At 47.7% G+C, this 17,444-nt stretch overlaps 1 protein-coding gene across 1 annotated transcript; it reads right to left on the bottom strand.

The window, feature by feature from the left end:
* Nucleotides 1-11,901: 11,901 nt before the first annotated feature.
* Nucleotides 11,902-16,554, bottom strand: LOC129342953 (protein NKG7-like). Its single transcript, XM_054998910.1, has 4 exons — nt 16,380-16,554; nt 14,256-14,402; nt 12,732-12,866; nt 11,902-12,059 (listed from the first exon to the last, which is right to left on the bottom strand). The coding sequence occupies exons 1-4, from the start codon at nt 16,552-16,554 to the stop codon at nt 11,902-11,904; spliced, it is 615 nt and encodes a 204-aa protein (XP_054854885.1).
* Nucleotides 16,555-17,444: the final 890 nt, after the last annotated feature.

Genomic DNA, 17,444 nt, shown 5'->3' with positions numbered 1-17,444 from the left:
GATCAAGTGGAGCACAAGTGAACAGGGAGAAATACATGTGAATCTGTTCACTTGCCATTCAAGTGTCATTCGTCACTTGTAGCTTGGCCCATAGACTGAGAGCCAAGCTACAAGTGATGAATTACACTTGAACGGCAAGTGAACAGACTCAGACTTGTGGAGCGCAAGTGAATGGCAAGTGAACAGGTAGGAATACACGTGAATCTGTTCACTTGCCGTTCAAGTGTAATTCATCACTTGTAGCTTGGCTCTGAGTTAGAGAATGACCAGCTAATTCACAGTGGAGGGGGGGGGGTTCACTCAGGGCCAAGCTAGAAGTGACGAATTACACTTGAATGGCAAGTGAACAGACTCACATGTATTCCTAGTGATCGAGTGGAGCGCAAGTGAACAGAGAGAAATACATGTGAGGGCCAAGCTACAAGTGACGAATGACACTTGAACAGCAAGTGGATTGAGTGGAGGGCAATGTGAGTCTGTTCACTTGCCATTCAAGTGTAATTTGTCACTTCTAGCTTGGCCCATAATTACCTTTTTTGAACAGTTCATTGCTAAGCAGTGGCTGCATTCCTCTTTTCTCTGAGTAGAGTGGTAATGAAGAAACCAGACCCGGTCTCTGCCCCAGAGTTATTTAAAGAGAGAAAGGACAGGAAAATAAAAAACCTGGGGATGGGAGAGAATGTGTGTGTGTGCTTGTGAACAATCCTAGTCCAGTTTTATCCTGCAATTCAACAGAAGCTGGTCCTGGTCTAAACCCCACCCCAATTTTAAAGAAAAATTAGGAGGTTATGAAAGAGGTATTTTATCTTGGAGCATACAATTACCTTTGGCCATTCTCATATAGGACTCCCACTTACCTGCCTGGGTCAGGGAGCCTCCGCCTCCAATTTCCTACCCTTGAGGAACTGAAAGTAGGAGGAAAAAAACAGCCTCCACCTAGTGACATTCTAGGAATTTCTCCTAGTCTCTGTGGTAAAGACTATAGAGACTAGGGGAGGCAGCATAGAGTGTCACCCAGAAATAACATCACTTCCTCCCCCAGTTTCACCCTCCCCAGGCATCGTCCCTCCCCAAATCTCCTGCCAGAGGCAGCACTGGGATCCCTACTCTCATCATGGATAAATGAGGCTCTTCCAATTTTTTAAGCACAATTTTTTTAAAAAAACATCTTTTTGGCTACCAAACGAGCATGAGATGAACATACATGCGACAGGCCACACCCGCTCCTATAACACCACATTCCAATCTCGGAAAAACAAAGTGATTCATTGTATTCAGATAGACAAGCCGTGCTCGACGGGAAGACAAAAACACCCCAGGTTGCTTTGTCTTGGTTGCAGCAGAAATGGGTGCTCTGATTCAATCCCATGGTCCACGCGGAGCGTCCAGCGGGGAAACTTAGATGATGGTTGAATTAACACAGATGGAAGGAACTGGGAAGGCATCGATTGCCGGGTCGGTAGAAGTTTCGTGTCCAGGAAGGGCCGGGGACCCCACGGCCACATTGTCCCCAGCAGCACGTTCTCGCACTCTCCCTTCCAAGAAGATCTGGTTGCTCTGCCATCCGACGCTAGTGACTGGGTACAGGCTATGGGTTACCAAGCTAAAGAAACCTGAGCAGTTAGGAAAGGAAAAACAGAGGGACGATGGAATAATTAATTTAGCTCTCTGTTCCAAGCCAGTGTGAAACAGGGTTGGGTGAAGTGGGGAGACCTAAGTCCAAAACTCCTATCGGTCATGCTGACTTACTTAGTTTGGTTTAGTTTAGTAACATAGCAGAGTAACATAGCAGAGATATTTAGGCAGAAGCATTTAAACCCTTAAAAACGTGCTAAGTAATTAATTAACCTTCAGACAAAATCATAGACAGATAAAGCTTACAGTATATTGTAGCAGATCTCTTCCATAGCAATATCTTCTGGTAATAAGAAGGGAAAGATCCTAATCTAAAGAGTTCCATTCCCTATTCTAATACCACGGCCTGAAAGTGTAGGCAGCTAGGCTGTAGATGTGGGTTTGTGGACCAAAAAAGCTCCATAGAGGAGCATGGAGGAATTAAACCCTTCCTCTTTGGAAGACCATGTGGAGAGCGAGATTTCCCAAGAGGCACAGAGGCAAGAGAGGAGGAGTCAGTAGGCGTTCCCACCTTAGACAAAAGAGTGGCAGATTGCTAGACTTATACATTATATTCAAAGAGACATGCAGTGCCCCCCAGTGTCCAAAGGCAGGCTGAGTCGCCTATTCCAACACTGGGGAATATGCCCACCACACAGGGCTGTATTGGGAAGAAAACAGCATAGCCACATACATGCAACTTGCACAGAACAGACCGGCTTTGAGAGGAAGCTTCAAATGAAGATTGTGTGTTTCATACCCCCTTGCAACTATCTCTCTGTTTACTAGGGATCCAGGCCCCCGCTCCCCCACCCTGCCCCCACTTACCTAACTGGGGGGTGCACCTTCCCTGTGGGCTACCCCGTGGCGCTGCGTGCTCCTGTGCAGCCACCAGGATTGGGCCCGTTTTGGCCCGGATTGGGGGCACTGTGGAGCACAGGAGTGCTCCTGCGCTCTGCAGCGCCTCAAAACGGTCCCAATCCATGGCAGAACGGGCCCGTTTTCAGGCACTGCATAGTGCAGAAGTGCTCCTGCACTCCTCAGCACTCAAAAATGGGCCTGTTTCAGCGTGGATCAGACCCGTTTTGAGCCCCTGCAGAGCCTGGACGTGCCCCCAGGAGCTGTGCAATGATGTCACTTCTAAAGTGATGTCATCACGCCTGTGGGGGGGGGGTATACGCGCTTTGTGCGTGCAAACCCCCTCTCCCGCAAGGTAAGTGCCAGGCCCCTATCCCCTGCCCGGAGGTTGAGGGGGCCTGGCAACTCTGTTTACAATTCTAACAATTTACACTAACAACATATATGTACATAAATATACACCATCAAGTTGTAACTGACTTATGGCGGCCATGACACAGGGTGTTCAAAGCAAGTGAGGAACAGAGTGGGTTTGCCTGCCACTGCTGTCTTCCTTGGTGGTCCCCTAACAAAGCACCAACCCTCAGCATTCACGGTTTGATGAGATCAGACTATGTGTGTATGTGTTTTATGTGCCATCAAGTCGCCTCCAACCGATGGCGACCCTATGAAGGAAAGACCTCCAGAACATCCTATCATTAACAGACTTGCTCAGATCCTGCAAACTGGAGGACGTGGCTTCTTTTATTGAGTCCAGCCATCTCCTTTTAGGGCTTCCTCTTTTCCTTCTGTCTTCCACTTTTCTTAGCATTATTGACTTTTCCAGAGAATCTTGTCTTCTCGCGATGCGACCAAAGTATGATAGCCTCACTTTTGTCATTTTAGCTTTGAAGGAAAATTCAGGATTGATGTGATCTAGTACCCACTTATTTGTCTTTTCGGCTGTCCATGGCACAGACTATACCATGCCGCTTTCCCTTCCAGCAACAACATATAACAAGGTATAAATATCTAAACAAATAGACGTGAATAAATGGACACGCAAATGGTCCTGGGGCACACTTAGGGCGGTGTTGGGTTTTGCAAGTGTCATCCCTTCATCGTGAAAGGGCAAAGCTGAAGTTCCTGTAACCTAATGATAGCAAGAGTCCAGTAGCACCTATAAGACTAATTTGTGGTAGGGTTTGAGCTTTCGTGAGCCACTGCTCACTTCTTCAGATACTTCAGGCATGGCTCACGAAAGCTCATGCCCCACCACAAATTTTGTTAGGCTAATAGGCGCTACTGGACTCTTGCTCTTTTCAGCTGCTACAGACAGACTAACACGGCTACCCCTTACTCAATTAACACTTGCAAAAGTTGTTTATAATTTCGAAGAACAAACATTTTTACTTTGGCACCTCTGATAGCAATTCAAGTATCCATTTAGCGAACGTGTGCCATTTTCAAAGCTGGCCAGTATCTGTTCCCATCCTTAATATAACTAGCAGAACAGCTACCCATTGTTAATCTGTCCCATTACATGATATAGGCACCGCTGGTGCCAGGGTTTCTGGCGCCTGTGGTTATCCCCAAGTGTGTGCGCACACCGTGCGTGCACCCCCGGACTGCGTGATGATGTCATCATGCAGCAAAATCCAGGCCCCATTGGCTGGCGGGTGGCTGGGGCAGCGCGCAGAGGCAGCCCACACTCCACACGTCGCCCTGGCCACCTGCTGTGCCTGGCCCATGGCTGCTGCGCCCGGCCGGGGGTGTGTGGTGGCGGCGGCAGCGGTGGCGTGGAGCTGGCCAGCTGTAGCAGCCACAGACCAGGCATGCCAGCTCTGTGGCATGTGCCTCCGCCCCTGGCACCCCCTCCGGTGCCCCCTCCAGCGCCCCAACACCCACGGCACCCACCTCACCGCCTCAATGGTGGTGCCGGCCCTGGATATAGGTGCTGGCAGTAAGTAAGTAAACTTTTCCCTCTTAAAGTGTGGAGCTTTGGGGAAAACTTTTAGTTTATTCTTAGATCAAGAGAAAGGCAAAGAGGGAACAAAGAAACAAGGAGCATATTAGAACAAGACAGATAAGTTAGTGAGACTATTGCTGTTTTCTTTTCCATACAACCCTTTCTCTTGTTCTAGAATTAAATTTTTCTTAGAAGCTAATCACACACATGTCTGAGCAGCATTATTCTGCTGTGATTTAGTCATTCTGCTAAACATTTCCAACAAGTTGCCATCTCCAGGTTGGGAAATTCCTGCAGATTGGAGAGGGGGTGAACCTTGGAGAGGAAGAAGTTTGGGCAGGGTGGGGCCTAATACAGTCCATCCTTCAAAGCAGCCATTTTCTCCAGGATAAATAATCTCTCTGGCTGCCGATTTGTTGCAATGCCAGGAGATCTCCAGCCATGACTTGGAGGCTGCCATCTCTAGGCACAACCCATTTGGAAGCCCTCCTGTGCATGGAAAGGTGTGCAAGAATTTCTTGATGGATTGTGCCTTATGGCTCAGATCCAGGGGTTTTTTTCAGCTGGAACACTGAATGGAGTTCCGGAACCTCTTGAAAATGGTCACATGGCTGGTGGCCCTTGGAGAAAATGGTCACATGGCTGGTGGCCCTGCCCCCTGATCTCCAGACAGAGGGGAGTTTAGATTGCCCTCCACGGTGCTCAGTGGTGCAATCTAAACTCCCCTCTGTCTGGAGATCAGGGGGCGGGGCCACCAGCCATGTGACCATTTTCTCCAAGGGCAACCCACTGAGTTCCACCACCTCTTTTCCCAGGAAAAAAGCCCTGCTCAGATCTATTCTCCGCTTTGCCACGCCTAATGGTTCCCAGAATCTGTTGCCTGAGGCATCTCCCTCCCCCAGCAAACCTGCCTCTCAGGTTCTGAAAACTCACCATTCATGAAGTAGAGAGTGAACACCAACCAAGCAAGGCAGAAACTCCAGGTGAAATGCACGTGGCCAACAGAGCTCACTTCCTTCCAAGAATCATCCACCGTATACAAGGCCATGCTGGCATATCCGAATGCACCTGTTACAGGCCAAGAACAAAGCTATGAGCTCCATCCAAGGATTTAAATATTGCCCTGCTAATTGGGTTTAATTTAATCTGGAAGTTCATCATAACCTGCTTCCTGAGATGAGGCTCAGTTCTGAAAACCAGGCACTCCTCAAGGATTCCAATGTTCTTTCTACGGTTTTTATAGACCAGTGTGCACGCATGATTTAGCACACCTTTGGGGTTCTTCACATCTCTCCCCTCCTTGTCACTACTGCCCATGTGATGCCCATTCACTGTTAAATTGCCACACCCAAAAGATACAGCTCTCTAAGTTACCATATTGAGCATGCTTTTTTGTAGTGTTTTATCCCACACGTGCATGTTGATAAAACCCTACAAAAACACTCTCAATGTGATCGTACAGATAGTCGTATCAAGATTCTTCCCCCCCCCCTTTTTTGGAAGGAAGGTCTCGTACCTGTGGGACACAGCCCTGAGCCCCCAAATTCCTAGTAAGCAGAAGCCCTCAGAGTCCCTGAGTGACACTCATGTAACACTAGATATAGCACAAACATGTATTAGATAAAAGATGGCCATATGAATGTAAATGTAATAATATTTTATGATTTTTGTCTGTCTGTAAAGGAGCCTGGATCTTTACACAGTCACACTAAGAGAAGCCCCTTACCCACTTTTCTCTTGTCCTTGCAAGCTAGCAAAAGTGCTGACAGTAGAAATGAAACTGCATTTCTAGAATCTGTGAAAACAAAGCAATTTGCTTTCTGTGCTCCACACAGAGATTAGATATTCATGGGTTTCCAAGATCCAGGCTTGTAGAATCTCAATTCCCTCATTGGCAACATCGCAAGAGATAAATGGCCAGCATTCTGCAATAAATTGGGGCGCTTGTATCAAAACCTTTGTCTCAAGAATGTTGGGGAGATGTTCTCTTCCCAGCACGTATATCATGTAATGGGACAGATTAACAATGGGTAGCTGTTCTGCTAGTTATATTAAGGATGGGAACAGATACTGGCCAGCTTTGAAAATGGCACACATCCGCCAAATGGATACTTGAATTGCTATCAGAGGTGCCAAAGTAAGAATGTTTGTTCTTCGAAATGATAAATAACTTTTGCAAGTGTTAATTGAGTAGGGGGACAACCCCTAATTATGCCAAACCAATGGAATGACGCTAGGTCATATGCACACGTAACTACCTTGTCCAATGACTTACTGGATGTATAATTTCTTATTAATGAACCCAAGGTGATAAAAGTTGATGTAATGGCCTTCAGACCTCTGCAGAGCACTCGGGTTCTCAGGGGCCTGACACCCTCTACCCACTCTCTTCCATCTATTTGAATAAACCAGTCAGTTTTACCTTCTTCACTGGACTCTGCCGTCTGCTTCTTTTCTGAGTCTGGCCTAGGAGCCGTTCAGGACACGTGTTTGTGTATAACGTACCTGTAGTGAAGCTGGCCACCGAGGACACCAGCATGTTGGACAGCCTCCCACAGGGTCTGAAGATTTGGCAGGACACGAACAAAGAGAATGCTGCGGTGAAACCTGCCGCAGTGGCAAGTACCAGGAGGATTCTTGCAGCTTTCTTGAAATCTGCCAAGTGGGGAATTAATTTGGTTTATCATTTTAAGAAAAAGCTCTGCCCTGGGCTGGTTGAGTAGATACAGTACTTGAGAGCATGAAAATATCAGCATTTCAGGCTAGGATTGGCTATGATGCCTGAACCTTGTACACGTTGGCTGTGTATGTGAAGCACAGGCTATCGTACTGGAGATGTGGGACATTCATAGAGCCATTTAAGCACCAGTTATGTGGAAGTGTCCTTTGGGTTCGGGCAACATAGTTTGGTGTAATGGTTAAGAGCAGCGGGACTCTAATCTGGAGAACCGAGTTTGATTCCCCACTCCTCCACTTGAAGCCAGATGGGTGACCTTGGGTCAGTCAAAGCTTCTCGGTGCTCTCTCAGCCCCACCCACCTCACAGGGTGATTGTTGTGGAGATAATAATAACATACTTTGCAAACCGCTCTGAGTGGGTGTTAAGTTGTCCTGAAGGGGAGTGGTATATAAATCAAATGTTGTTGTTGTTATTTGTGTCAAAATAAGAAGGGGCATGGGTAAGGAGAAGCTCAGGAGGTTGAACATCATACCACTTTCCTTGTCCAGCTGATTGCAGACCAGTTCTTTGCAAGCCCCCTCAGCAGGGCGAGAAGACTTGCTAGTTTCTGGGGCGATATCCTCCATCCAGGAAGGGCTAAAGAGCGAGATGGACAGAAGAAAGAAGCTGATGCAGGTGGAAGCTGCGCTGGTGGCTCGGTAGGGCAACTTCCCTTGAAGCCACTGGGGGACATTGGATGGAGGCATCTTGGCCAAGAGGGAGACAACTTTGGGAAACTCGGGAGATGTACATATACCAAGCTCTCTTTCCCACACACTTCAGCAGCAGGAAATCGCTTCCCTTCTGGAAAAGTGATCTGTATGTATGGATAATGGTCCAGTAGACCTTCTCCTCCCCTCCCCCTGCTAATTCTCTTTCAAAAGTTCTGGTTTCCATTGTCCCCATGGATACTTCCTGGCTTGTTCCAACTGACGTGGAATCTTCCTTTCTTGGCTAGTGGTGGGCGAGGCTGGAAAAGATCTGGTCTGATGGACAGAAGAGTGGAGGCTATCTTGGGACACTGCTTAGGCAGGATAGGAGACAAGCACCTGGATTTCAGACTACATAAACTAGACATATGTCTGCCCACTTGCTGGTTCTGTATCATAATGTGGGTGTTGCAAGCTATAGGCACAAAACCCTTCCTTAAGAAAGAAACAAATGATTGATTACCATGAAGAAGCAGTGCTGCATAGTGGTTAGAGTCTTGAATTCAGATCTGGGAGACCCAGGTTCAAATTCCCACACTTGGCTATGGAAGCTCACTGGGTGACCGTGGGCCACTCGCACACTCTCTCAGCCTACTCTACCTCACAGGGCTATTGTGAGAACAAAATGGAGGAGAAGATATGATGTATGATGACTGGGACCTGCGTATCTGCGGTACCGCCTCTCCCCATATGTGCCCCAGAGGATACTCCGATCAGGAGATAAGTAACTACTCGTGGTCCCTGGTTCCAGGGAGGTCCGCCTGGCCTCGATCAGAGCCAGGGCCTTTTCAGTCCTGGCTCCAACCTGGTAGAACACTCTGTCAAATGAGACTAGGGCCCGGCAGGATCTGCTATCCTTCTGCCGGGCGTGTAAGATGGAGCTGTTCCGCCAGGCGTATGGTCGGGGCTGAGTCAGGCCCCCATCGGCCAAATAGAGGACATTGAGTCCCTCCCTGTATAGAGCCATCCACCATCTAATGGCAGCTCAGCTGAATGTGAACTATTGATTGATGGGTAACAGCAATGGATTTTTTTGGTGCTGCCTTATATAGATTTTTTTAAATACTTAAAATATTTTATTATTAAGTGATTTTAAATGTATCTAATGTAAACTATTATTGTGTGTTTTAGATGTATGGGATCCGCCCTGAGCCTGCAGTCTGTGGGAAGGGTGGAACACAAATCGAAATAAATAAATAAATAAATAAATAAATAAAGTAAGGTGCTTTGGATCCCCATTGGGGAGAAAGTTGGGGTATAAATGAAGTAATTTCCTAAATCAAACATAGGAGTGTGCAGCCGGGCTCGGGGTGGGTTGATGTTTAAAGGGCCCCGCCGCTGCTAGCAAGCAGTGGCGGGGCCCTTTAAACTCAGCCCCAAAGCTTTCCGAAGCATTACAGCATGCTGGCCCCGATTCGGATATCCCGAATCTTTACAGATCAGGTCCAATTCGGGTATTTTACCCAAATCGGAAACCCGAAGCACACATCCCTAATCAAACATTGCTGTTGTTATCATAAGATACACAAAACAAAATAGCAACATTAAATTACACGATGCAATTAAATCTTGGATTCGTCTAAGAATGAACCTTGCTATGAATCTTCCCACACTTCTGAACTTCTCCCTCCCAACCAAAAATGGTGTCCCTGAGACCAGGTTGTTTGATTAACCTGCATTACTCTGCCACGGCTTGGTTAATTTAAAGTTTTAAGCAGCGAGGTGGCAGGGCAAAAGGTTCCAGAAGGGGAGACAGTCTGGCATGCCAGAGGCAGCAGAGATTTGTGATAGAATCCATCCCCTCCAGAACAATCTCTACTGGCTCTGTCATTTCACACTACATTTCCCAGCTAACATTGCATCTTCCGGCACTTGACAAACACGAGCCCAGCCGTCTTGTATTAAGAGACTTGGAGCCAGGATTCCCGCCCCCCCCCCTAAACAAAGGTCGAAACAAGCCTAAATATATTTTTTTCATGAAACTGGAGTGTTTTTGTTATAAATAGTCTCCTAATCCAGTTTTAAATTTCAATCTTGTTGTTTTTTTTTAAAAAATCGAAGATGAAAGAAATATACTGGGACAGAACATTTATTTCTTGGAGCTATTTTTGTTCATGCAGATTTTTCAATTTACATAGCAATCCAATTCAAATTATTTTTGACAACCAAGGCTGCTTTCTCTACATCCTGATCCCCGTCTTGTGGATTGTGTAAGGTGGGTAGTTTTGCTTGTAATATGGTTGGAAGACGCTGGTTTCTGCTCCAACTTCTGGTTGTTCGGCATGGCGGTTATCGTATTATCATCATCTGTATATTGTTTGCCACTTTTATCATTAAAAATATAAGAGGATGGACTTGGGGCAATCCCCAGCTACTAGACAGCTGCAAAGAATGGAAAACAATTTATAATATCTGAGACCAGGTCAGTGGGAAGCTTTGGAAGGGAAGGGTGGGGGGATTTTCCAGTTTCAGTCATAACTGTAGTGAAGTTTTCCTTTTATAGTCCCTAGGAATACCTAGAATGTTGCAAGCACGCATGCGCACACACTCAGAAGACCTGCTGGTATAAAGTCTTCAGCAATCATATGGGCTGAATCACTTCAAAAGCTATGCCATTCAATTCTGGGGTGGCCAGGTTCCTCCTATTAAAAACCTGGGGATGGGCTGAAGACAACAGATATCCACTTTTTCATTTTCACTATGTTTTGGGCTGTTTTTTTTTTTTAAATGGCCCTGGAGTGATCTGTCACTTCTGGGTCACACCAAAATGATGTAATCACCAGGGGACACAGCTGCACGCATTTTGCCCACATGCCTGCTCCCCCTTTTCTGATGGCTTTCCAGCAGCTGGTCAGATGAGTGGTGTTGAGGTGGCAGCAGGGTTTGAGGACAACCCTGTTCAGATCAAACCCACACATAACCCGCACAATGTGCACAGAGAGAGAGTCATCAGCCAAGCTACAAGTGACGCATGACATTTGCCTGGCAAGTGAACAGACTCACGTGTATCCCTCCCTGTTCACTTGCCATTCACTTGCTCTCCACTTGATCAAGTAGAGCGCAAGTGAATGGCAAGTGAACAGGGAGGGATACACATGAGTCTGTTCACTTGCCAGGCAAGTGTCATTCGTCACTTGTAGCTTGGCTCATAGACACACCAGAGAAACCAGGCGCTTGAATGTTGAGGAAGTGGAATGGCAGGTGTCATGTCAGACTGCAGGTGATGGATTCTAGCTCTGACTGTCCCTTTGCAAGCAAAATTCCCTACAACTAGATAAATAGCACTGTAAGGAGAAAGGTTGTGCTGTTTTTCTTCTTGCAGGCAGTTTTTAACATAGAGGAACTTCTATGATCCTGGACTTGCAGTGCACAATGGTATAATTCCTTGTAACCACCCTCAGTGTTTTACCACTTTATTCCAACCCCACTTCCTAGATGTGTGAAATCAGGCCTTGTCTATTACTAGGGTTGCTCGGTCCCCTTACCCTCCCTGCAAGAAGGGGGGGCCTGGCACTCACTTTTTTGGGCATCTTCACACATGCGTGCTCCCAGGGCAGTGTGATGATGTCACTTCCGGGATGTGATATCATTGTGCAGGGGCCAGAAGCACTCCTGCGCTTCACCGTGGACCAAATCTGCCAGCTGCTAAGTGTAAGGATGTGCCCAGGAGGCCTGTTCCCACACCTATCCCCCCATCGGCCAGATGAGTGGTGGCGGGGAGCAGAGGGTAGGAACAGGGAATCCCTACTCCCACTGGAGGTCTGGGATCGCTATTTATTACAAATGCAAGGAGTGTTTCTGTGTATGGGAGAGGGAACAAAAGCAAGGGAGTGTACCAGCTTCAGAATCAACGAAGGTAGCGCTTGTCATCGTTTGTGATAGCTGAATGTGGCCTCTACACAGGCGTGCCCCTTCAGTTAGGTTTTGGCCATTTTAGGCCTCCAGAGATGACCTTAGACCTTTCCGCCCCTACCACACCTTGCACATTCATGCACTCTTTTCCGTGACTCCCCGCTCCCATCTGTTCTCCAGCCTTTTCACAACGTTGGCCCATCAGAATTCTGCCATGTTGAGCATCACCGAGTTGCGGTGACAGCTCTCCATTGAGATAATTCTCAGCTCTGAGCTGGGAGATTGGTTTATGCTGTCGTCATCTGTTAAGCTGATCCGGTGTACCGGCATGAAGTAATACGCCATCAGAGATAAGAAACCTGTGAAGAGATGCGAGGAGGGAGGGTCAAAGGATTAGCCAGAACATGAAATGCAAAAACTCGCATCTGACCATCTGAACGTTCTCTGTCATCTTTTGTCAAAGGAAGTTTCTGGCTCTCATGACTTTATGGAATCACTGTTTCCCGGGAAAACTGTTTGTTTCAGGCATTGAAAGAGAAGTAAAAAAAATGAAAACCAACTCTCACTTCACTGGGTGAGTAGGAGGAGCTTGAAAACTCAGGAACCAGAGATGGCTGGCTAGAGAGTTGACCGAGCATCTGTGCACCACACTTCATATTGCTTCCTGCTTCTTACCCATGGATGGATTGTCCTTTTAGGTTCCTGGTGGGCCGCTACCCTGTAGGGTGCTAGCTTTAGGCCCTGACGGTGGTTCGGGGACATCTTGGCTTGAAGCAGGTCAGCAGAGGTATTGACGTGGTGGATACTCTCACTAGATGTTCTCCCGCCATGTGTACATGCCTTGGTTTGATTCTGGGCTATTTTAATCCTTCATCTATTCCTGACCTCTAATACACTCTTCCCTTCCCTCCCCTCCCCTCAGCATCACACTCCACTGCCCCCGGCTCTCGGGGACTTGGCAGGGATAGCAAAAGCAGCCATCTTAAGATCTGGTTGTTCCCGACCAGCGGGCTTTCCATTGTCCTCCTCACCTGTTAAAGCAAACGAAGGCCCGATGCACCAAGCCAAGTAGAAACTCCACTGGTAGGTAACGTGAACTTCTGGGGAGATTCCGTGCTTGACGATGAAGATGGTGTAAACAGTCACAGCAATTAACATCAAGAATCCTGGGGAAGATATGGCGGAAGAGAGCTGCACTCTCATGTGCAGGGGGAAGGACAGAGAAAGGCCTTTTCCTGAAAGCACGGACAGCTCTGATTGCCTGTCAGAGGAAACACTATGGGGCTAAATTAAGCTTCCTAATTGACCAGACCAAAGGGGAATTTTCTAGCTCCAGCCCTAATCTCCCGCTCCAGAAAAACTGAGGAAAAAAAAAATGTCCTTCTCAGTAACATTCTAGGAATCTCCCATAGACTTCATGGTCTTTACCATGAAGATTAAGGGAAATTCCTAGGGAGTCATTCAGAAGTGATATCACATCCTCCTCACACTCCACTCTCCCCAGGCACCATCCTTCAAATCTCCCTACATTTGCCTAGACAGGCTTGGGAGCCCTAGGTTAGATCGACGAATGTCCCGATCGAAAGTACTATCCGTAGGTCCCCACTTAATTTTCCAGACAAGATCGTGTAGCTAGAGCTACAGCACAGGAGTAGAACTCACATTTTGCACAGAGAGAGAGACAGACAGACAGACAGACAGACAGAGACAGAGACACACACAGAGAGACAGAGACTGACCGACTGACCGACCGACCGACAGACAGACAAACAGACAGACAGATAGATAGAAAGCTTCTTCATGATTCGAAAAGACCTTTGTTCAATGTATTGATAGGCTACTGCACGTGAAAATAACCAGGCCTGCTGAATTTGTGAACCATTGAGCCAAATGTAGCCCTCCCCTCATCAGCCATGTACAGTAGCCCACTCTAGGCTCTCACCTGTTACAGTTTTTTCCTCCCTACCTGAGAATGAATAAACTGGGGGATTGTCAAGCACTAGACTAGCCCCAATATGGACCGACTACGGCTGTGGAGAAGGTGGGGGGTACAACAGTTCTTGGACCTGGGTTTCTCTGGGGGACTCCAAGAAGACAGGCAGTCCACCTTCCTTGTTTTGCTTTCATGCTCTTGTGTAGCTTGGTGCCCATAATCTTGGGTATTACTATTATTATTGTTATTGTTAACAACAGGACATTCAGGAAGGAAGATACAATAGGGCATGGTTGCAAAAAAAAATTGGCAATGGCGAGAAGCCCTTCTAGGAAACCATTGTCACTCTTTTTAACCTTTTGTTCACTTGAAATCATAGCAAGTACTCTCTTGTTGGAGGAAGATTGCTTGCTCTGTTTTTCAGTTAAGCAAATGATGAAAGTGAGCAATAATAGATTCCTAAAGAACCTTTTCTCTCCCTCGTTCACATGTGAGTTCCCTTGCGTGTGTCCGGAGAACATCTTTTTCCAGGCACCCGAACTGGTGGTTCTCGGTAGCCATGGATCTGACTCTCAGTATAAGGTGTCCGTTCTCTGCCCCTGTCGGAATGCAGCACTCTTACCAGTGATGAAAGAGCCTATTGCCGCAAACAGGAATCGGGATGACCTAAAAGCTGGTAAGTAGCGGTAAGTGAATAACATGAAAGAGGAGCTGAAGAATGTAGAAAACATGGCAAGGACGAAGAGTGTTCGGATGAGCTGAAAGTAACCTGTGATGGGGGAAGAGAAGAAAAAGGGAGCAGGTCAGAAGTGGAGGAGGGGCAAGCAAAGTGATTCTGCATTCTAGGGGTACCAACCTCCAGGCAGGGCCTGGAGTTCTCCCAGAAGTACAAGTGATCTACAAACTATAGCTAAGTTCCCTTGGAGGATATGGACGCTTCAGAAGGTGAATTCTATGGCTGAGATCCCTCCTCTCCTAACTCTGTCCTCCTAAGGCTATGCTCCCAAATCTCCAGGAGTTTCCCAAGCCAGAGTTGGCAACCATACCGCGCACGCTCGTGTGAACACACACACACACACACAGAGTCCAAATTCTGGACTCTTAGCTCTTAGTTGTGCTAATATTACTCTTTATCCTTTACAACATGAAGTTGGCTATGACTATCTTGCAGTAGGCTAAATATCTGAAAGAATCTGTCTCTGTCTAGGTTAGTATTGTCTACTCTGGTAAAGACTTTCCAGGTCAAGTTCTTTCGTCTATTACTGGACCCTTTTAACAGGAAATACTGGGGACTGAACCTGCACACAAAGCAGATACTCTAGTATTGAGCCACAGCTCCTCCCCTTTATTAGTAGAATTTGGGAAATAATCTAATTTGGGTGGCCAGCTCCAGGTTGGAAATTTTTTGGAGATTAGAGGGGTGGAGCCTGGGGATGGTGGGCTTGGGGGAGAGGATGGGCCACAGCACAGCATAATACCATAGAGTCCACCCTCCAAAGCAGCCATTTTCTCTAGGGGAACTGATTTTTGTCATCTAGAGATCAGGGCCGATTCCAGACGGCCCTCCCCATCCCGAAACGTTGCGCGTCGTCAAGCGTCGTCGCACGGAAAACGCGAAATATCGCATTTTCTCGCGTGATATTTCGCGTTTTCCGCACGACAACGCGCGACGACGCGCGACGTTTCGGGATGTGGAGGGACGTCTGGAATCGGCCCAGTTGTAATTCCAGGAGGTCTCCAATCACCACCTGGAGGCTGGTCACCCTAAATCCAATCCATGCTTTGGAATTTGCTTTTAGTGCTGTTTGTGCAAAAGACAATAACTGACAACAGGCCATGAGTGCAACAGAGAGGCCATCAGAGCACAAGCACAAACACACAGCAGAGAGAGGAAAACGACACGAGGTAGGCTGCACTGCAAGAGAAAACATTCAATAAACCTTGAGCATTAGAGAATGTTCCCCCTAGGGTACAAGCGGACTAAACTACTTTTTTAAGCAGTAGACTCTTAGCAGGCTGTCATTTCTCCAACACCCTTAACAAGACCACATGAAACTGCCTTATACAAGTCAGACTGGTAGTGTGCGGAGATTAGTAAATATTGTCTGCTGTGGCCATGGCTCTGCAAGGTCTCAGGAAGAGGTCTTTCTCAGTTAGGGTTGCCAATTCCCTGCCCGGGCTGGGGGATCTCCTGTTCCCCCCCCTCCCCCCCGACCCCACTTACCTGGCCACCGGGGGGGGGCGTGCCCCCTGGGGCACACCCCGGTGGTGCAGCACACGCCCACGCCCTGCAATGGACCCGTTTTGGGCCAAATTGGGCCTGCAGGGGGCGGGGATTCAGCCCTTTGGTGAGCACAGGAGCGCACGCTGGGCCACCCTTTGACCCATGTGATGACGTCACTTCCTGGAAGTGACGTCATCACACGTGGAAAAAAGAGACACCGAAGACCACAGAGGGTGAGTTCCAGGTTCCCAGTCCCCCACTGGGGGACTCAAGGGACCTGACAACCCTATTCGCAATACCTGTTACCCGATCCTTTTAACAGGAGATGCCGGGGACTGAACTGAACCAGGGACCTTGAGCAAGCAAAGCCCATGCTCTACCGTCGAGTCACAGCCCCTCCCCAACTGTGTTCTGCTGCCTCCTTCAGGAGCCCCTCGTGACTAGCCAAGAGGTCCCTGTCTATTGTTGAGCCATGGCACCAACTATGGGGGAGAGAGAGAAGCGAGTCTAGGGGTTTCTCACCTTTTTTGGCATAGACACTATCACACACCACCGTTGCACAGATTTTCCAGACACCGCTATAGTACATCTGACTGGTGGACTCTACGACGATCCAGTTGTGGCTCGTGACGACTATGATGAGCATTATAAGTGAGAAGACGGTGCATCCTGCAGCCAAGAGCTGGTGCCATCCCATAGTTCATCTTTTAGGCCTACCCCAAAATGAGGCCAAGTTTTAAAAAAAACAGCTGGAACAGTTGGTTTTAAGAACCGGATTCAAACGAAGCAGGAACCTCTGATGCTCTTGGACCGTAAGGCTGGCCGGCCGCTCGTATCTCCTCACCCCCAAAATGATCTTTGGATGTCTCCTTGTTTCTGGTTACGCCCCTTTTTTCTTCATTGCCTGCAACTGCCACGGAACACTCACTGTAAGCCAACTGTCCATACACGAGTGAAAACAAACATTCAAAAAGCTTTGAAGTCCAACAAGATTACAGATAAGGCTGCCCCGCCTTCAGCCAAGACGTTTTGAAATTCAAAGCCCTCACGTTCACATTTTTAATCCTTACATTTCACTTTGAAATGGGAAACTCCACCTCTTAGGACTCATAGCAGCTGTGAGTACGGGTGCCAAGTCCCCCAGGGGTCAAATCGAGGGGCAGGGATTTCGGGGGGGGGGAGGGAGCAGCAGGAACTCCCCCCCCCAAATCTTTGGGGGAGATTTTTAATGAATCCCCCCTCCTCATCATGACCCATAGCATCTGCGTTGTTTGGTCCCCTTACCATCTGGGCAGGAGGCAGGAGACCTGGCACTTACCTATTTAGATGTCTTCACGTGCATTCAAAATGCAGATGTGATCCCAGACTGTGTGACGGCATCACTTTGGGGAAGTGATGTCATCGGGCAGGCGGTCTGGTTTAGTGTTGGTCATTTGACAATGGCTGCTTCCACACACGTTGGATAATCCACTTTCAATACTCTTTATTGAACATTTGAAACTGCTTTTCCATGTGTGGAACAAAAAATCCACTTCTAAAGGATTGCTAAAATGCATTGAAAGTGCATTATTCAATGTGTGGAAATGG

This window comes from Eublepharis macularius, chromosome 15, assembly GCF_028583425.1.
Source record: "Eublepharis macularius isolate TG4126 chromosome 15, MPM_Emac_v1.0, whole genome shotgun sequence".
Taxonomy (NCBI): Eukaryota; Metazoa; Chordata; class Lepidosauria; order Squamata; family Eublepharidae; genus Eublepharis; species Eublepharis macularius.
The sequence above is the reverse complement of the archived record's forward strand: the minus strand, read 5'-3'. Positions and strand labels throughout refer to the sequence as shown.

Coding starts and splice junctions, on each gene's coding strand:
- LOC129342953 (XM_054998910.1), bottom strand. CDS start 16,554: ATGGGATGGCACCAGCTCTTGGCTGCAGGATGCACCGTCTTCTCACTT. Junction 14,403..16,379: donor TAGTGTCTATGCCAAAAAAG/GTGAGAAACCCC, acceptor CCCCCATCACAG/GTTACTTTCAGCTCATCCGA. Junction 12,867..14,255: donor AATAGGCTCTTTCATCACTG/GTAAGAGTGCTG, acceptor TATCTTCCCCAG/GATTCTTGATGTTAATTGCT.